Source organism: Camponotus floridanus, unplaced genomic scaffold (genome assembly GCF_003227725.1).
Source record: "Camponotus floridanus strain SB8 unplaced genomic scaffold, Cflo_v7.5 scaffold99, whole genome shotgun sequence".
NCBI classification, from domain to species: Eukaryota; Metazoa; Arthropoda; class Insecta; order Hymenoptera; family Formicidae; genus Camponotus; species Camponotus floridanus.
Genome location: NW_020229870.1, coordinates 861,264 through 883,763, shown reverse-complemented (window position 1 = coordinate 883,763; position 22,500 = coordinate 861,264). Strand labels below are relative to the sequence as shown.

Sequence of the window (22,500 nt, the reverse complement as noted above, 5' to 3'; positions counted from 1 at the left end):
AAAATAATTAATTAATATATATATATATATATATATATATATATATATATATGTGTGTGTAAAATTTATATAATTTATATAATTATATAACAATTATATAATTTATATAATAATTATATAATTCATATAATAATTTATTACATAACTATTATATAATTATTATATAAATATGAAAGGAGCTTGAAAATATAATATAATTGGTTTGAAAAAAAGGGATAATTAATACAGATGCTGGAAGCTGCCGAGAGAAATACTTTGGTGATAAAAGAAAAATATTTAATACAGCTAAAAGGCAATAGGGGAGAAAATCGTAGCGTTGACGGTATATCAAAGGATTTCGAGGGAAGGGAAAAATTCCTGAAAGTGCGAGCAACCCTTGGAGAGTTAAGCATCCCTGTTGACACACGGACGACATACTATTCCCAATAAATTTTTATGCGATCATTTCGAGTCACTCCCAGCACTTCTCCTAATTTCTTTCTCGTCCCGACGGACATCAACTTCTCTTCTTCTCGTCCTTCCCCTTACCCCTGTGTCACGTCGCGCCGATTTTTTTCCTTCGTTCACACCCTATTCGCAATCATTATTTTCATCCTCCGCTTCGGAGATTTACAACTCGATGCTCATCAATATCGTACGTTTTTATCATCGCTCAATCTTTTGGATACTCGATTTACGATACGTGAATTTTAAGAGATGAAGGTGGATATTATTATTTCTGATCATTCGATTTCTGGTCATTCGATTTCTGTCTGTCATGAAGTCTAAAATTGCACTACATCAAAACGACTTCTTTCGAAAGATAATTATTTTCTAACAAATATAAAAACAATAAATAAGATACGAGTAAATATGAGAATGAAAAATAAACATAAAATATATGTAAAAAAAATATAAAAGGAAATAACAATCGAGAAGAGTAAAAAATATATCGCGAAATTACAAATATTTAAAAAATTATATTAAAGACAGAGAGGTATGCGCATTTAGTAGCCTAAGGTTCTAAAATTATGCTTGCTAAATCATCCGAAGAGAAAAAAAGATGAGATTTCGAGATAAAAATATCTCGATCGTATATTCACACGTTCTAAAAATACGACGCGATTCGAAACGCGATCTCGTTGCAGGATGCGAAGAGCCATCGAAGTAATATCGAGGCTTATCGCTCTAATAACCCACATTAATACTCATACGTCAATTTAGAGGGAACGAGGGGGAGGGGAATCGAGGAAGCGAGGGATGCACACGTCGCACTAGAGGCAATATCTCAAGCCTAATTGCATCGAGCGCGTGCGATCCACCGCGGAGGACAACGACGACGACGACGACGATGACGATGATGATGATGATGATGCTGCGAGCGATGCAATTAGTAGCGCATCGCCGTGTGCATCGAACCATCCTCTCGGGCTATTTCTGTGCACGGCGAAATCTACCGTTGCTTTGCAAGGGAGTAGTTCTCCATGCAAGAAGAGCTAAAGACGCTAATTGCGTGCGCACTCGAGATCGATACAGAATCTGCGGAAAATTCTATGGTTCCGAGCAAACGTGATGCATTTAGATGTAAATTGTATACCACCAGGTATTAAGTTTTTCGAGTAGAATTCGAATCAATTATAGATTATTTAAGTATGAGAAGCTCATTAGCATAATTATAGAAATTTGCTTTTGAAATTATATTAATTAATTACAATATTGTTATTAGTTGGAATATATCACAAGTTGGGGAGCAGAAAATGCATCATAAAACAATCGTGGAAATTCCAAAATCTACTTTTTTAATTAATTTTGCTTGAAGGAAATTTAATTAAATATACCTTTTTATTTAAATAATCACATTAATACGTATAAAAATGAAAAACGTGCGACAAAAATGACGAGTTTTTCATGTCAAAATTTTGTTACGGAAAAGAATCGACTGTAAATTATCTAAATTAAAAAAGCCACACGGTTTCAAAAAGACACAAGTTTTTTTGCGAAATTTTTTTTCTCAAAAATATCCTTTTAAATTGATTATTTTAAAAGTACATTACATCCGCGCGCGCATTTTTCATTGGTACACTCGGTATATTCGCGGTTTTAATTTGCGGATAACGGTTGCAGATACAAGAGGATCAAGCACGGGTGAACGTGAGTCTCTTCGTTTCTTTCATTTCTCCGCTGCAATTTCTATCTCTCGACGCGTAGGACGATATATTCCTTTGGCGGGGGTTGCTACGGGAATTACTACCGGTTGACGACTGCGCACTCTTTCACCCCTCGTCGTGTATTTTCGTATATATACACATATATCCGCAGTTTTTATTCGCGCGATTTTTTTCCCGTATGTCCATTTTTTTTACCGCGACACTTTCACGCGAATTTATTCGCGGCATCTACCATCGTCGACGCGAGCTGCGATGATCGTAAGGATCCGTCGGAGTCCCTTTAATCCTCCTTTAGTAGCAAGCCTTTATAAAAGGAACCGAAAGAGTCGAGAAATCGAGAATCGTGAATTAAATTTATATCAAAGCTTGAAGACAGAAAAGAAGAGAAAAGGAAATCAGAAAAAAATTTAAGTAAAAAATAAAAATTGTGCGTTAAGCTTTATTATTTTGTAAAAAAATAATTAAGATTTTTGATTTTATTTTTAATAATTACCTCTCTCTCGAATTTTTCATAATTTAAGCAAATAGTTTTGGCCATTAAATCAATGAAAATACCTTAAGACAAACTTTATGAAGCGTCTAACTTTGTTTTACGACATTTTCTCCTTATCAATAATTGTCAGACTTGAAGAAATTTATAGCTCTGCACGAGTAAGAATAAAAAGAGTCCTACTTTCTAAGGACAAAAAATTAATTCAGAACAAATAAAAACAAGCGGATATATAATTATATACATGTAATACGCAATAATTATATATTTCTCAAAAATATTTTTTAACATTTACGAAAAAACTTACAGGCTTATATATTTTCTCTCTTATCTGTTAATCCATTCATTTCAACTACATCCTTGCGCATTTTCCGCAATCGATATAAAATAATAGCCACTTGCATTTGAGCTTTCACGGGATGAAAAAAGTTAAACGATTCGGAGAGTGCATCAGCGGAATCTACAGAGATTCCGACGTCGGCATGCTTCTTATCGGGCGGGCCTTTATCCAGGACACGGATCATATGTGCATGCACCATTCGGTGCTGCAGTTTGGACCGCGCTCAGCTGCGCGGAATGGTTCCGCGATAGCGCACAATTGTCGCGCGAGATAAACTTTGACGACACTCTGTGACAATAAAGACTCGGGGAAGGGAGGACTAATCAGTCCGCAGGAAGCACCGATAAGCGTTGGCGCCGTCAATTCGACGGAACTATTCGAAAATTCCGCGAACAAAGCTTGTATCAATCGGGAAAAGCAAACGAGAAATTGTATAAAAAAAATGTCGAAATATAAAATTCTTGAATTAATCCGAAAACAGGGAATTTTAAAGAAAGATGTATAAAAAAACCTCGAAATGATTAATGTAATTGTCAACAGAATGGAACGCGTATAGAAAATGTGAAGCAGAAGAATATACAAAAAAATGTATTAACGTGAAATTCTTATGAGTAAGATGTGGAAGATAATAGCTGGAAAAAATGTTGAAAAATAAGTGGGTCGAATATATTTCGCGCTCCAGACGGACAAACAGCCAAGTTTAGTCTACGAGTCAGTTTCAAACACATATTTTATTGTATCTCGAATTGGGAATTTAATTACGTACGGGAGAATATTTCGCTTAATATTTGATTAAATATAACATATCGTATTGAAATTGATTATGATTGTCATCGCGACGCCCTGCCTCTCTAATTGTTATTGCAACTGTCGTTATAATTGTGATCGCGGCATCGTTACATGCAAAATTTCATTTAATCCCGGGAGCAATATTGCACGAATGACGTTCGATTGGTCGATCAGTCGCGATGCATTTTGCATCGAGAAAACACGGTGGAGACGGACAAGGCCTCTACCTAGGATTATCGAAGGATACTATATATACCGGTTGCCCGTCTTTCCTCGTTATATTGCACCGTTACAATTAATTGATTAACGTCCCCCTGAGGCGCCATTGCTCGTTAATCTCGCCCCGTCGAGGATCCTCTCGTGGCTCCGATGCATCCAACGAAACGACTTTCCAAATGAAATGTGATGGTTATGATAGCGTGACACGAGTCGCCACGCGAATAAAGTGTCCATAATTAGTAAGAGCCCACTTTAGATATTTCACACTCTCTTTCTCCCTCGATATGGATTATCTTCAATTCTCTGTTTCATCTCCTTTATTTGAAAAATTAAGCTTGATATTTTTCATGAATTTAAGTGATCGAATGTAATATTTTTCTTATTTATTATAAAATATATTGACGTTTTGATTAGTACTTTCATGTAAAATTCACATACAACCTATATGTTATTATTTTTATAACGTTTTCATATGCTACATTTATGTCAACTTAATTCTTTATACATGTCTCTCAGAAATGGAATATTATTTTGAGTATTTTTAATATAATCATTTTAAATCAATATGTCTCGAAGTCAGTTTAACATTCTAAGAAAAGTTAAAATGAATCTTGAAATAATCTTGAACTTTGACATACAAAAATAATCAAATTTACTAAAACCAAATGTTTACAAATAATTACAAATAATTTAAGTTAAAATAATTACTATTATATGTTAATGTTCTTAACATTTCTTACGAGTTATTGTAACTATTTTTTCACGTAATTATCAATTATCTAACATTTTTAGTTTGCCAATAAGTAACATACGACGAATGAATTATTTTAACTTAAAATTTAGATTGAACTTTCTAGGACATGTGAAAAATGTTATAATTAACATTTTATTTTTTACTGTGATAAATAATAATATTTAGATTTTAATAAAATATATATTTGTAAATAATGTTTAGATTTAATTTAAAAGTTTCGAAAATTGTTGAAATTATTTCTGGAAAATATTACGAATGATTAAAAAGAATAATTAAATTGAGATTCGAATGAAATAATTTAAATTATTTACAAACATTACATATTTTTTATAAACGATCGCGCAAATAAAAGGAAAATTGGATTTTCATTTTTTTAACACAATTTTCGTATCCTTTCGACGCGAAATCATAAATCGAGAATATGTCGAATATAAATGACATTCTAAAATGGATTTTTGCGAAGAATCCGGCGAAAGTCGGATGTGAATTCTCGGGGAATACTCACGTTATATTGGCTGTCAACCTTTCATGCGCACCTTGCACAATGTACACCTGTCCACCTATCATTCGCGCGCTCAGGTGTCGTGTGTCCAGGTCGAGCCGTAATCCTCGAGAAACCGCGTCGTGTTGTCTCTTCCCTTGATCCTGGCGTACGAGAACGTGATCAGACTATAGCACGAATCGGCTTTCCTGATCGTCCTTTCGAGAGCAGATTTTACTGCGGCCATTTCACAGAGAGTCAAATTGCCTAAACAAGGATATCTCGATTACATGTTCATGAAGGCGCAATATTGGATCATATTGATGACTTTTGGAGCAAATTTTCTGATTCTCATGGATCTAAAGCTTATTATTCAACGAGATTCAAGATAATTTTAATCTTAAACGACACATTTTTAAGCAGAAATTGCGTCAAATATTCCTCGATTAGTGCTAAAAGGGTTTAACTTGGGTTCGTGGAAAAATTTGTAACCTTGAGAAAAGCTCTGGGAAGTGCATTTTCTGGGACAGCCTGTAGGAACTTATGAATAACATGCACGATTTGCGGTATCTTGTGTCCACAAGCTATAAGCTCCTCGGGGAGCCGCGAGAGGTTCCTGGCATATTCTGTGCACTTCTCCACACTCTTGCAACCGTTGCCATCATCGAAATTTCCTTCTTATGGCATTCTACGTAAATAGCTTTTGTTTTTCTTTCTTGAACAAGAAACACCATTAATGTGTGGTTTCTTACTTTCTTTCCCGGGTATATTATACGATGCTTAAAAGGATCAATTCAAGAGAAGATACTACTTTTCAGTTTATTTGGAGACACGAGAAATTTTTAAATATATATTTTTATCGATAGGAGTACTTAATTATTCAATAAATTATATTCAATAAATTTATTATAAATTTATTATAATTTAAAACTAAAATAACAATCTGTGAAATATAAATCTTTAAATTTATAGGTGCTAATTTTAGAATCATAAAAATATTTAAAAAAATCATTGTTGTAATCTTCCTTTATACATTTTAATCTCTCTAAAATCTAAAATATAAAAATATATAAAAGAATGATTCGTGAAAATGAGGAGAAAATAAATATTTATACATAAAATATATAGCTACAACACGCGTGACATATCTTAGAAATAAGCACGTCTTTTAGTAACTTATACGGGGTTAAAGCCATTCTTTACAAACTCCCCTGCCGTCTTTCGTTGCAAAAGCACCCCTATCCACCTTGCTCTACTGTTCGCGCATTTCGTGAGAAACACAAGCGATACGAAACGGAAGCTCGCCCGGATTTCTCGAGCGACGACAGTTTTATTGGCGGAAACTTGGCTTGTTCGACCGTCTGTTTTTCCCCATCGATAGTTTGCGGCGCGGCTCGACGACCGCGGTCTGAAGAAACTTTCGGATCAACTGCGCGGGAAGAGACTTTTCTGGTCGACGGTTTTAGAGTCACTTCGGTTTGCATTGTCTATCGGTGCCCCCGGGCCTTCCGAAGCTTCCGAGAGGGATGACTCTCGAAGGGTTAGAAAAGCGCGATCGAAATTCCGTGTCTGTGCCTCCCTTCTTTCCTCCCTTTCCTTTATGCGAGTGGGTTGGCAACTTTTCGGACGGTATCAAGACTCCATCAATGCGCCATTCATGTGAAAATTAGCCGCCGAAGCCAGCGAAAACTCATATTGCAATGTTACATAGATTATATTTTTTATTATACCTTTTTATGGAATTATATAAAATTTTATGTTGGAAATGTATAATTTTTTTTATTATAAAAAATGAGCAAAATTTTTCGGTAAATAAAATATACAGCTTTTATTAATATTATTCTAAGAATAAATTTATTATTCTGAGAATAAATTTTATCTTCCAGTTAATTAATAAGAAGATATATCTTAATTAAAGAAGATATATTTTTTTCTATATTGGTTTTTCATTAGCTTTTATTAATATTATTCTAATGAGAATAAATTTTATCTTCCAGTTAATTAATAAGAAGATATATCTTAATTAAAGAATATTATATATTATATATTTTTTTTCTATATTAGATATATAGTATATTTTTTTCTCTAATAAACTTTAATCTATTTTAGATTTGAGTCTGAAAAAGTAAGAGTAGACAAAGAGAGAGGAAGACAGAAGGAGAGAGAGAGAAGGATTTTAAGGAATACTGAGAAAATAAAATTACATTTCCTTAGAGTAAGGAAACTGAAGCACCTGTTAAATTCTCGCGGAGGAAAAGTCGACTCGACGTTCGTCTCGAGGAAAATACGTATCGTATTTTCCAGTATTTTATCGTAGAAATTGCAACGAGATATAGCAAAGACGACGGACGTTTCGTGCAGGCGATTCTATTTTTCTTTTTTTTTTCTTTCTCTCTCTTTTTTTTTTTTGGTTTGCGGTTGCACACTCTCGCTCTCCCGGCTCTCGAAGAGGGAGGTTCCATGTGCTTCGCAAAGTGTATCGGCGAATTCGTCGGCACGTGACACTCTCTCACATGCATCATGACGTATGAGAAGGGCTTTGTCCGTTCACGTTGCCAGGCGGATACAATGTTGCTCTGATCAATAAGTTGCGCCGCACTCGACGGACGAAACTGTCCGCCATCGATCGCATCGCTTCGATATATTAAGCGGGCAAGTACACGATATGACTTTGCGATCGGTAGTTTGGTAACGTAAACGAAATTCTGCGATCGACAGACTGGAGGATACGTAAATGACGACGGCACTTGCGAAAGCGCAGTCGCGACTCCTACATCCTACAAGTTTTTAACGAGTTTGCAGCGAAAATTCTGTCCCATAAAATATCCGGCTAATCTTTTTATTCAAACTTTATTTTTTACTCCACTCGAAATTTCCCCGGAAATTTTCTTCGTCAAATTTCATTTTTATCCTTGCTCCTTTAATTTTTTTTTAAAACCTGCTAATATATCATGAAATTAGAGAAAAATTGATTCTCACAGAATCGCTTGCGAATTGGAGTAATTGTGAGAAATTGAAGACGATTAAAAATATTTTCCCGATATTTTATTCGAGCAATAGATGTAGCAAAATAGTGTAAATTTTATTAAAGAGAAAAAAAGTCGAGTAACTTCTTTGCTACGTTAGCCAACAGATTTCCTGCTATCAAATCGTTTTGTTTTATGTTAACATAAGTTAAATTTAGAATTTACTTTGTTTTTTCACTATCGAAACTTTTCTTGCGAAAATTTATCATCAAAAGGGTCTAAATAATTCCCTTCTTTGATGATACCGACTTCGTCTTTATTACAAGTTTAGCCTTAAACATGGCAAAGTGAAGTTCTATTTTAATCAAGGCGGGGAATTGGGTCACTTCTACTTGAGTTCCGCCCGGGTGTGCTCTCTAAATTTTCCGCTTGGATCCGCCGGATGCCATAATCCGACGACGTCGGACAGAGGCGAGAGAGAGAGAAGGAGAGAGAGGGAGAAAGAGAGAGAGAGAGAGGAGGAGACGCCGTCCGTCTTTGATGACCGGCCTCTCCGTATTATCTCGCCGCAGATTATGGAACGTGCCACGCATAACGCCGAGAGTACGCTCAAGAACGGCGAGGGAGAGATCTCCGGATCCGGACTCTCTGGACCGGGATGCTGCGCGCGGGATGATGCGACCGCGGTGCAGCGGGCAGCTCTGGAAAACGTATTTCACGCTAAATTACGAGCCCTGTCCCGGCCAACCGCGAGATCCCAGCCGGACATTGTATGCAATAGACATATCCGGAGATAGATAGGACGGGTCCTCGGGAGAGAGAGTGCTTTTTGACTCGTCGCCGCTCTTTCCGCGCTCACACTTTTCCCGTAATCCACATCTGTAACTGCACTCGGGCACCGAAACTGGGCCAGAACCGTAACGTGACTCCTGCCATGCCACTTCAAACGGCGTTTAACTGTCTCTGTGACGCTTGACAAATTGAACAAACGTTTAGAATCGCGAAAAAGAAAATCTGTTGGCTAACGTAGCAAAAAAAGTTACTCGACTTTTTTCTCTTTAGTAAAATTTACACTATTTTGCTACATCTATAGTTCGAATAAAATATCGGGAAAATATTTTTAATCGTCTTCAATTTCTCACAATTACTTCAATTCGCAAGCGATTTTGTGAGAATGAATTTTTCTCTAATTTCATGACATTAGTTTTTTAAAATTGCTTCTGTCCTTTTAAATATGATATGTATTTTAAATATGCATGCATATCGAATTCTACATGTAATGTATTATTGAAGAAAAATGCAATGTACTCTGCTAAATTAGAGCTCTTGTTTTCACCTCAAATTGCTTTTTTCCTTTTAAGATTAATTTTATACATTTGGTCTGATTCTAATTTCTCGATATTTCCGCATCAAGAGAGGACGACAGCACGATCATTAAAATTCTCGTTTCTTATGACGTTATCAGTTTTTCTCGGTTTCAATAATTTTAATTCATTCTTTTCAATATTTCCTACTCGATATCTATTCGCAGATGAAAGGATACTGCGCGAAATGGAGTCTACCTTCGGAGCTTGCATGTTGCTCGCGTAGAGAAGAAACAGGGAACATGAAATAACTAATAAGAGAGGGGAGGAGAAGAGAAGGTTCCACTTCGTGTAGGAACGCGAGGAGAGTGACTTAATCAATCCGGCTGCATTCGATTATCGGTCCCCAGTTACGTGCATCGTTACGTCGCGTGGAACGCGATTCGTCTCGCGTTAATTTCGTGCTCGCTCTCGAATGCTGCGATTGAAGTTACTTTAAAGGACCTGGATCTTAACAAGATCACGCGGCGACGATATCGTGACGTCTCGCGAAACAGGAATGTCATAAATCGAAGAGCAAAACGTTCAAAGGGAGCTTTTAAGGGTCTCGAAGAAGGAGAAAAAAAATGGCAAATGTAATTTGATCTTCAAATATCAGCGCGCATTTTTGTAATATTAAGCTAAATGTATTACAGCGTAAAATGACGTTGCAATAAGACACGGTTTCTATATTGAATATCAAAGGCCGTGCCCGTGATTTCATTTGCCTGAAATCATACATTAATTTCCGATATATCTCGTAACAGCTTTCGCAATAATGCCGTTGAAATTGTATGAAAACTTGATAGAGTATGTTATATCAGCAGTGTACGCTAGTCTTCAATCAAATATTCGTTAAGGGAAAAATCGATTCCCAATTGGTCGACGAAGAACACACCGTCTGCGGACTTTTCTGGAGATTTTTCTCGCGACTATTTAATTTTTAAAGAGGATGGAGAGGACATCTCACGAGAGAGAGAGAGAGTTTTATCTCTCTTTCTCCTTTTTAAAATCCTCTCAAATCAATTATCCTTTCAGAGATTTATCTGAAAAGAAGAGCAAGTTTTCGTTACCCATTTATATCAATATTTAATAATTTGAAACTATTGAATTAATCATTCGCGAATAATTTTATGTAATGCTTGGTCGTTCGAACAATCGCCAATTTATCGTCGCGGTTCTCCCAAGACATTGTATATCGATTCTAGATTAAGTTCCGTCAATATTTTATCCGGATGACCTAAATGGAACCATAGAGGCTTAGGCGAATGACGACGAGGCTGTTAGGTGAGCACAAATTGGCCGGTTTCCGATAAATATCGACGCGAGCTCGTAAAGCTACGAGAGCTTAAGCGAGATTAATCGTCTTGCTCGGTCTTCGTCGTTAGGAATATGTCGTGTCCCGCGATCTAACTGCCTGTAATCTTACTCTGGTCTCTTGCGAAATTATCTACCTACCTATCTAACGCGAGGCGTAATTAAATCGTTACGGCAGCTAACTCGCCGCGAGCTTTCTGTCCTCGAATGCTTAAAATGACGGTCGCTTTGAAGGAACTTTGATGGCAATTCCCCGAATTTAGCGGCACTCAAGTTCTAGTCAAGCCATCGTCGTGATTCGATTACGCAATATTAATTGCGAGCCTTAAGCGAGCATATTCGAGCATCCTTTACTTGCCAATTAATGAGACTCGCCTTGCGCTCTTTGACGAAATTGTTAACTCGCTCACTTTGCGTATCTAAATGAAGTTAAACGAAACACGAGGCGATTCCAACTTATCTTCATCTTATCTAACGAGTTCGATCAGTTTGAAATTAATTTGGGGGGGGGGATGTGTTCTCTTGAATAATTTTTTAAAATAGTTTTACATCTAAAGCTCGAAAATAAAAAAGTCATCATTCTGTTTTTAGCTCTGTTGCATTTCTTCCATCATTTTAATTTCACGATAAAAGATACATTTCACGTGAATCGCCCTGTCGGGGAATCGGAAGAAATAACTGGACACATTCCAGGTCGCGCGTCAGGATCGTCCCATCATATCAACCCTAAGCTAACCCAACCCGAAGCAATCCAATCCTAAGCCCCCTGATGCTCGGGCTTAAATGGCGGTGGATGGTGGTAGATGCGCAACCTATGTATATCATAATTCCGACGGTCCTGGGTTAGTTAGCAGTTTGTTTGCACCCAAATATCCGACCTACCGGATGCCGTATTGCCGGATGTGGTAAAACGCGCCGGATGCTAACGGTGCGCCGAATAGTTTGGATGCGCTGCGGTTTTTTTTTTTTTCCAAAGTTTCGAGGACGGGAAACTTCTCCTCGTGCGCGTTTCGATGGTCTGTAACGCGCGAAAAGTAAGGTACAATCGAGAGATTAATAAAGTATATTGAAAATCTTGAGATAAAATGACGTTGAGTTGATAAAATTGGCACTCGGAATTGGAGTTCGAATTTCACGGAGTTCAATTTCCGGTCGACGTTTCGGCCACAGAAAGTGGATCGTTGGTTGACGCAATTCCACCGTTGAAAATAGACACAGAGATCATTTTCATGCGTCTGTCGCACATCCAAATTTAAATTTAACGGCGCTTCGAGAGATTTGATCAAATATATATATATACGTGTCTTTTTATGAATATTAAATTATATTGTTATTATTAAATGATATATTCGTTGCCTTTCAATTTTGATACTCGCTCATGATAATGTTGAATAAAAGAGATCCAATAGTTTAAATAGATTTCTGTTGACGATCCTTCGAGTCAATGTCGATCGACGATGAATGACAAGTAGGTTACGCACTTTTATCACGTGCACGCACACACGTTCGGTTAACGGGACGGCTGATTTTGAGTTTTTCGCATCAGTGCTGATTGAATTACCTGTCCCGGTGCACCGTCTCCATTTCCTCTCTCTCGCCGTTCCGGCCCAACGACCTGTGACCTTTTGCCATCCACCATCCACTATCCGCCGGCTTCTTTCATTCGATGCCCTCGATGTCTACACACTTCCGTGCACTTCGATACCGCACTCTACAGCGTACTTCAAAACCCGTCCGGCAAATTTAACTAATTAATTAATTTAACGAATACCATCCTTTGATAGAAATAATAAAAATAATAATGTTTGCAAAGCATATTACAGAGGTTTTCAATTAATTAAAATATGAAGTTCACAAATATGTAATGTATCATTTATATCATTGAATGAAAACATATAAAGTTTTCCATGTAAAAATATATGAGTGCAATATATAATTATTATTATTATGTAATTTAATTTAATGATTATTATTACATAATTTAATAATAGTTATTATTATATAATTTTATATAATTATATATATATTATTTATATAATTTATAATAACTTTATATTCTCCAGCTCTTAAAGATCAATCGAAATTTTAGTACTCGATATCTCAATTATTCGTACAATATTTAACATGTAATAATTGTGAAGATTGATGATTTAACGTCGCGAGAGAGGTCTTGAAAGAATCGCTTTATGATGATTCCAGAGAGGATTTGAAAATACTCGCGTGACAAATAGATGGTTTTTATCACCTCTTCGGAGCGAGATGGGAAAACACTGCCGAAAAGTGTTTTCGCATTAAATATGAACACGGGGGATGAAACGTGGTACAATAAACGGCGAGGTAGTATTTCATGGTAATGCGGACCAGTCGTAATTCATGGCGATGTGCCGAGACTGCGGTAATGCGAGGCGATATTAAAATGATTTTCACATTTTTCGTACGATTCATTATATTCTCTACATTAAGGGCATTAATCATCGAGCGCCAGTAAATATCGCCGAAAGCGACGGGCTGTCTTCTGAAATATTTATCTGTCCATTTCGAGAAGAATGGAGAAATTATGCACGCGTCAATGTACACGTATAAATTAATTATATATCGTGATAATTATACATATTTATACAAGTATCGTCATTTATATTCAACATAGACGTGCAATTTGAATTGCAGATGAAGAATCCGGAATCTATACAGGGAAACCTCTACCCACCTACAGGCCAGCTTCACAGTTGGTACCCCTGGGAGGTACAGCGAGGCTCTTCTGCGAGGCTTATCTGGGCAAGGTCGAGTTACCCGACGCCAAGAACTCCGTCACTTGGTCGAAAAGCGACAGCAACATGACGCTTCCCAGCCACGGTAGGATAGCGCAGAACAGGGTATCCCGGTAAGTCGACAATAATTAACAGCGCAGCATTGAAACAATTTAAAAATATTAATTATAATAATTATTCAATATTATAATTAAATATTATAATATTATAATTAAATAATTATAAGAGTTAAAAAAAGGGAAAGATTTAAAGTGCTCTAGAATTAGGAAGAATTGTTTAAAATTAGAATTAAGAAGAAAGAACCGCTTAAAAAAACCATGATAAAGATAAACGTCGAAACTCTGGAGAGATTTTGAGTCGAGAGCGAGGATTTGAAGCTCGGAAATGTCAACGCTCGAATCAGCTGAGCAGGATATGCGAATTCGATGTCGAAGGCTGTCGAGCGCACCTTGTTTAAGGCAATGCGCGAATATTCGACTTGCACGCCACGGTTCTTCTAGAGCTCTTCAGCCTTGTCGGATGCAACGATGCAGAGCTCGCGACATAGAACTACTCTCTCCGGCTCTCTCCCTCATTTTATCTCTCGTAACTCAATTTTCCCGGCGATGCGCCGTCACGGCACATCGCCGTGGTAAACACGGCGAAACCACACGGCGGAGCTCGACAACATACATCGGGGCATTACGGGCGAAATTACTCCCCGGGCCCGGGACATGCAACGCGTATGGGCGTTCGTGCCGTTGCAATTTTATTTTGCTCCGGATAATTGGATCCTGGAGGCCCACAGATTCTTCGAGGCGTCATCATTGTCGTTGCTTCGATCCTTGTATCTTGAACCTCGAAGACCCCATGTGCGAGGATTGCCAAGAGCGAGGAGACTTCCATCGATCCGGCAATTTTCGTCTCACGCCTTATCAATTTCGATCTTGTTTTACATTACGCCGAGATAAAAGACAGACTAGGGAAATTTAATGTCGATGAGAATATACAGATTGGAAGTTGTCGAGAACAATGTTTCGAAACAAGGAAACGTAATTAGCCTTAAAAAATGTATTCAGCGTCAGACGAATAAGTAGATTCGGTCTCTCGGGAAAAATGCAGGAATAATTGAGCCCCGCAGATCTGACGACTTTTGTAATTCGCAAGACAACGGGAAATCCGCTGTCCGTTGTTAATGTTAAGAGCGGGAATGTATGCCGGGTGGCGTAATGGACTCCCCGAAGAGACTACGCGTTCGCGAAACGAGCGCATTCGTCTCTCAAGGCGGGGGCGAGACCAACCCCGAATTCCCCGAGCGCGAACGAGCCGCGCGCGGCGCGTCTCTTAATTAGTGGTCGGGATTCGCCGCCTGTACATCTCGCTCGCGCGGGCCGAACGTCGTTGTTTCGTGTAAAGTAGACTTTACATCAGCGGCGAGCGCCGGTGGTTTACACCGGCAACGGGGAAATTGAGTTAACCCGCAAGGGCCGAGGGGAGAGTCGGAACAGGGCGAGATACGGAGTAAGATTTATTTTAACAATAACAACCCACTCCCCTGTCTTGGACGCGCGCCGAGTGTCGTTTATAGAAATCTTCCGAAAGTCAGAGGAATAAAGAGAAATATGCAAAGAGAAGCCATCTCTCCCCCATTTCGAATAAAGCATAATAAATGACGCCTGAAAATTGGCGAGATATTTCACAATCAGTCGCATAATTATAATAATGGCGATGAATGAAATGAAATATTAATACTATTGTCTCTGCGAGTGAATTTTAATCTAACAAAAACAAAAATGTATGGCGTTTAAAATCGAATTTAATTCCTTTTTCAGAGAGAAATACATAGTTGATACGAATAAAAGGGGATACAATTTTCAGGAAATGTAACGCTTTTAACTTTATCCACAAAGAAATAAAGGAAAATATTAAAGCATATGGAATATTATGAACGAAATAAAAGATCAAAAATGTATTGCTTTGTAATTTTCCAGCAATTTTTTTTTCATTTCTTATTTTTGTCCATTATTTATTTCTCGATTTCGCACGATAATTTACATGAAATAATTGAAAATGTCATCATCATATCGTCATATGTCGATTCAATGGAATTGCGCGACACATTCTGGGATTAATCTTAGTGTCGCTTGGGAGCGAGTCGAAATGCCACGTTCTTGACAGAATTGATGACGCCCATTGTCTCGAGATAAGGATTCTAGTACTAGCTTACAAGGGCGGAGAGAGGGTGAACACGTTCGGAAAGCGGAAACGAGAAAGAGAGAGAGGGAGAAGTGCGTTCGGGAAAGGACTTGGCGGGGAGGAACGACAAGAGCTCGCGAATTCCGGGGATTCGCGCGCACAAGAGGTCGGATTATTAAATTTAATTAACACCCGCGTGTCGAGAAGCGGCAGTCGTGTCGGCGACGCAGTTATTAAAACAAAGCTGCGCCCAGGAATGCAATAAGAATGACGGCCGAGTATTAGCTCCACCCAGTGGTTTTCTGACGTAGGAGGAGACTGCTTCCTCGTACTTGTACCTGTGTGATACCAAAAACAGACCATCGATGGCGAGAGTGGAAAAAGTTTATTACTCTCGAGAACGAAGATGAAACTTTTAGTTTTTCTTTTTTAAAAGAGAATTTTTCGCCGTAGGATTTTTCTATCAAGAGAATGCAATTTGACAGAAGGAGATTATAATATTATTGACAATAATACACAGTAAAAAATAATATGTTAATTACAATATTTTTCACATGTCCCAAAAAGTCCACTCTAAATTTTAAGTTAAAATAATCACTCGTCATATGTTATTTACTTATTGACAGACTAAAAATGTTAAATAATTGACACAATACTTTGCATTTATTTTTGTTATCGTGACTTTAAGTGTAATGTAAAAATAACCTACAAATTAATTAAAAATTAGATGAAAAAATAGTTACAATAACTCGTAAAAAAAGGTTGATTAACATATAATAGTAATTGATTATATTAAAAATACTCAAAATAATATTCCATTTCTGAGAGACATGTATAAAGAATTAAGTTATGAAGTTGACATAAATGTAACATATGAAAAGATTATAAAAATAATAACATATAGGTTGTATGTGAATTTTACATTAAAGTACTAATCAAAACGTGATAACACAAGAAAATTTTAACATATGGACACACAATTTTTTACTGTGTAATAATACTAATATAACAATAATAATAGAAATGAATAATTCATTATATCGATGTATCCTATTGTAAGGGTCATTAAGGTGGTTTGCGCAATAATTCCAAATTCCGGCTGCGTAATCGCGTTTGTCGCAGATGCGCTTCCTATCGCGTTCCTCACGAAAGCAGGGGGAAGGATAAGGGGGAGGAGGGGGGAGATACGTCTCGCGGGGAAATTTCGCGAAATTGTCCCGCAAACCTGTCCCTCCAATTAGTGGCCAGCGTTCGATGTCCTAGACCATCCCCCTTCGCCTCCCTTGCAATTCGACGTGCGTGGCTGCACCGGTAGGCGCAGGTAGATATGACATACGAGACACGGCGGAACGGCCAAAGGCAACAGTATGACGTTTATGACAGCCGAATGGAGCGACGCGCGTGTTGCATGCATGTTGCATGACCGCGCCATATGGAGACAATGTAGCATGATTAAACAGTCACGCGACGTAAACTGCATCCTCGTGCGTTCGGCGGGACGCAATAACCGAAACGAGTCGCATCGGCCTGTTTGCGAAACGCAAGCAACCGTATGTCTTGAAACGCGAAAACGAGTCAATTCTCCTTCCGAGAGCTGTTTTCTACATGTTTGCAATGGAAGGTAAATCAGAAATTAAAATAAAATAAAGAATGAAAAAAGAAAAAAATGTTAATATTAAATATAATATAAGGCAATTAAAGAATTTAAATCGTTGTTTGATAGGTAAACGATTTTATTTAATTCTTCTTTCGAATTGAAATGTTTAGAAATTAATTTGATACAATTACGGATAATCCAAGATGGACTTGGCTATCTTATTAATTCGTCCATCTTCTTGAATTATTTGAAATCAAGGAAAATTCTCGCGCGAAAGCCAAGTTGATTGCTAATTTATCGCTACCTTGATTTAATCGTCTTGCCAGTTGACGAGACGAAGAAAGACGTATTTACATTTTCTGCCTGCGATTACGGCGGATATGACGTCGCAGTTCGATCCGTGCGCAAAAAGGATTATTCGCGCGAGATAATGAATTGCAGTTCTTCTGATGTATGTGTGTGTGTGTGTGTGTGAGGATGAAATCGTTTCGGAGATTAAAGTCTCGTCCGGATTAAAAGTGGCTTGAAATATCAGCTTATCTCGTATAAAACGATGGCTTTTAAATAGACGGAAATTTCTGTGAATTATAAATGTCCACACAAAAGGTATAGAATTTTATACGACTATAATTTTTACAACATAAATTTTTTTCGAGAGAAAAGAAATGTATATTATTATTTATTTATTGTAATTTTCTTGTACATTGTTAAAGTGAAATTAATTAAGATTAATTTAAAATATCTTTTACATTTCAAGAGATATGAATATATTTATTTTAAAGTTTAATCATTTATTAAATATCCAATTTATTTGTTTTAAAAGAAAAAAAATTAAATTATTGATGAATAAAAATATGTGTTTTAACGATTCAATATTTAAAGATCTGAGTGTATTAATTGCGAGAATAAATTTCGTATAAAATCTTGTATAATTCAGATATAAATATGTTTGAAATTTTGATTGAGAAATTTACCAATTATCGAGAATAATTCAGAGATTTGGCGACATTTGGCTCACATTAAAATATATCCAAAAATGCGGCAAAAATAATAATAAGATATTTTAAGTGACTCGCTTATTTAAGGACCCATACTCTTCCAGCGAACGTTTTGCAACTGGAGGGTTTTTTCGCGCGAGCATGTCGGGAGGAGAAATCTGACGAGCAAATGACGCGCATGTTGAAAGAGCTCCAGCTTTCTTAGAGTCGAACGCGCGGGGGAAACCGGGTTGCAAAAGGACGAAGGAAAGTAAATTGCCGAGTTCCCGTCGTTTCAATTGACATCCCGCCGACCAGTCGTTCCGCGAAAGCGTTTTCGCTTCGCCGTCGAGCCTCACCGGGCCCCGCCAGGCCCGGTCGACGATGCCCCTCGGTCGCGCCACGCCTCTCGGGCCCGTCGATTAGCCTTTTTTTGCGAAATCCCACCGTGCAGCGCATTATACACGTAATAACGGCGGGACAAACTCGCAGCCAGGTGAGGTTTCGATCGAGAAAGAGATAGGGAGAGGGAGGGCGGAGGGAGAAACGGATTATTTCGCGTCGCGGGAGGGACGGGCATGAGCTCTCGCGATTCTCTCTCCATCGGGGCATCGGGCCCTGGGATTGCGGTCGTGAGATCGTCTTCGTGCCGCTCGTGATTCTCCCGACTTCTTGCATCGGATTTCTAAGGCCTTGCATCATCGACTTTCTAGATCCCCTCGCCCAGATTTGGAGAACCTCGGATATTAGAAAAATGTTGGATACCTCGCGAATCTGAAAAATCTTCTCTCCTTCCTCGTCAAAACTTTTCCTCCATTCTCGTTTAATTTCTCGAAATCACAGATTAATCTCTGGCAATAATGATGTCACTACCTCGTTCATTTTGGTACATTTTCGTTGGAAAAATGCACGCGTAAAAAACAAGCGTCATCAGGTTTTCTTCTTCAATTCATTTCTAACATTCCTCGACGAGTGATCCATTCCTGCAAAAATGACGACGATGAAGGGGACGAAGCTCGTGCGAGGCAAGAAACTCGCGGGTATCTTTCCACTGTTTCTGCGGTCTCTCCTCGAGGTCCGTCATTACTCTAATGATACCCTCGTGTCTTCTCCCTCACGCTCTCTCCCGCCTCTCCCTTTGATCGTTCCTTTTTCGTGGGTCGCCGGATGACGCGCCGCCATTTTTAAGTGGCCGCCTCGTCCGCGGTGAGATGAGGGTGAAACTGAGTTAGGTTCTCTCAAGGGTTACTGGATAATGGCAATCGAGATGTTTACAGACGGCTCGCGAAGAGAGAGAAAGGGAGAGAGAGGGGAGGGGGAGAGGGAAAGGGCTCCCCGGGATAGGAGCGTCGAAGGGATAATGTAGTCAGCTCATTAAGCGCCGAATAAATTCGTTAAGATAATGCTGTGTGATTCCTTCGGCACAATCGCCAATCTTCTCCATTAAATAAGATTTTATCCATACAACGTATTACGATCCTTCGTTCATTCGTAGAAAAGATAAAGTTTAACAAGTCGTTTCGAACATTAATAAAAAAAACATGAATTTTAATAAAAAAAACATTAATAAAAAAACATAAATTTTAATTGAACTTAATAAAAGAATAAATTTCTAATGCAAGTAATAACCGATTTTTATATACTACAAAATAACGTGAATATTAGTAAAAGATGCAATATTTGGAAATTTGAAATAAATGAAAATAATAGGTATAACTTTTAATTCTACTGTACTTTTTTTGCACTTAAAAAGAGATGGAGGAAAAAGGAGAGAACTTTTTTTTTTACATTTCAAGAGAAATTCAGAATCTCTTAAGATATCATCCCTCTTAAGATAGATATCTAGTACGTTATCTTTACGAGATAATCTTACGACTTTTTGACACTTCTTCGCGAAATCATGGCGAACGAATCCAAACGGTTTTCCAAGTCACTTCGCTTCTATTACGCGATCCTTCAGCGATGGGAAGAAAACTGCTGACGCATTTCCAACCGTACTCTTCACAGTTGTAAAGAGTGAGAAGGAAAATAGAGAGAGGCGCATGAAAAGTCCGAGAAACATTGTCTGGTGCGACATCGATCTTTTCAAAGATCCAGAAGGCAGTCGTATATGTTCGCGCTGGCGAAAGCGCCATATAATGAAACCTTATGAGCGTAAATGTCGTCGGTATTCGTGAGATGTAGCGTTTGAAAAATATTCTGAATTGTCGCAGAGGGACTATCTGGTAGATATACGGAGTGGCCTCAAACTAACGGAGATCGCACATAGAAAAAATTTACAGTTGATTTTTTTTTTAAACAAACTTGAGAATATATTCTCTCCAATTTTAAACACCTGCACGTTATAAATGTCTTGAATTAGAAATGAGTGTTTTCTGTTGAGATAAACAATTTAACGATAAGATTAATATTGATGAAATAATCACAACTAAAAAAGAAGAATTAAAGTGCTGAAATAAAATAAAATTTAAAATAATAAAAGAATTAATCTTATATTAAAATGAGAATTTAGTCGATAATAAAAATGATTATTTTTGTCACCTTTTTATGTGCGATTATTAAACAAATTGTCATCCTTTATAACTCTTTAAAATTTTCATTTCGGAGAAAAAGAGTGATTTTTTAGGCACCCTGTAGATATGGTCGAGTTACTCGCCATTTCAAGCTCGCTGGAAAGAGTTGAAAAATTCTACGGACCTAGTGCACGGGAAAATTTCGGCAGAAAACACGGAAAATCTGGACGTCCCCATTGAGCAGGCAGTTTGCTTTTGTTCGGAACAGCTTTTTGTTTTTACACGTGGCAAATGGTGTGACGTATTTCGGAGTTATGCGCGATTCTGCGGTAGCTGTGTGGAACGCATATTGCGTTCAGCAAAATGTTATTGTTAAATTGAAGGAAAATGCTGTCTGCTCTTTTTATAAATATTATATTAATGTAACTTAATATAATAATGTGTAATCGAAGAAAGTTATATACTATGATCAATTTTTCGAGATATTTGCTATTTCTCGAATATAACGTGTAATTTTATCTGCTGATTTTGATTGAAATTCAGATAAAGATCAATTATAAAAGTCAGTTCAGATATAAAAGTTGGATAAAAGCTTTTTATTTAATTTTCAGTTAGTAGAATAATTTATTGCTTAAAACTTCTATCAAAAGCACATTTATTTTTACAATTTTTATGTCTATCAAATTTTCACTTTAAAGTTTGAATAAGATAATCTATTCCAATTTTTCTTAATTGGTTAAGTAAAAAATTAATTTCTAATTGTTTGAGATTCTTTTGTCATTTATCTTCGCTTTTACAATATTTCAAAAATTCTATATTAATAAAATGATGCAGTTAAATTTCTATCGAAAATGATCTCATTTTGTAAAAGACTTTATCTATAATATCTTGGGAAATTGAAATCTTGTCTTGAATTGATTTATCAATTTGTCATTGATATATATATCAGAATTAAATCCTTCTTATTCATTGCAATTTTACATTCTCTCAAATTTCATAGTTTTGCGTCAATTGATACTTATCGGAAAATATTTTCGTTTGTATGTATGTAATTTAATAAATACGTTTGATAAGCTCGAATAACATAAATTGATATTAATCGTATTTCAAATTTGTAAATCGATAAATCAACGAAATTGAGTAATACACAGAAGCAAGATGATATTTCCGGTAGAGAAAAAATGCATCATTATCTTCGATTGTGTATTTTCAAATAAATAGGAACAGTCGGGAAAACGGTCTCTTTCGCGTCGCGTCAGCGAATATGATAAAGTTCGATCCGCATAAATTGATATTAATCGCATCGCAGGTTACTGGCCAATGAGCCACCATCGGAATATCGATGGTATTTCGACAACAAGATGCGGCACCGTTGGGAATTTCGCTCGTCGATATTTGCGTCATTATTAATCTCTCGCTATTGTTTAATTTATCGAGTTAACTGCCATCATCGCAGAAATTTATGCGTCTTGTCGTAGGACAATCTCGCATTTCCACAAGAATTTTTGCCGCCTCTTTCTCCGCCACGAGATTATCTAGTTGTTAGCCTTGATACAAAGTAAATTCATGGAAAAGAATAAACAGAATGAAAACGTTTACTCTTATGTATCTTAAAATATGAATT

The 22,500-nt window shown here is 37.2% G+C and overlaps 1 protein-coding gene across 1 annotated transcript in view; it reads left to right on the top strand.

Moving 5' to 3' along the window:
• Window positions 1-22,500, top strand: part of LOC105249968 (single Ig IL-1-related receptor) — a 137,985-nt gene that overhangs the window by 92,213 nt on the left and 23,272 nt on the right. The window contains exon 3 of the mRNA XM_025415145.1: window positions 13,514-13,727. Coding sequence (XP_025270930.1) covers window positions 13,514-13,727 — 214 coding nt within the window. The remainder of the gene's footprint in view (window positions 1-13,513; window positions 13,728-22,500) is intronic.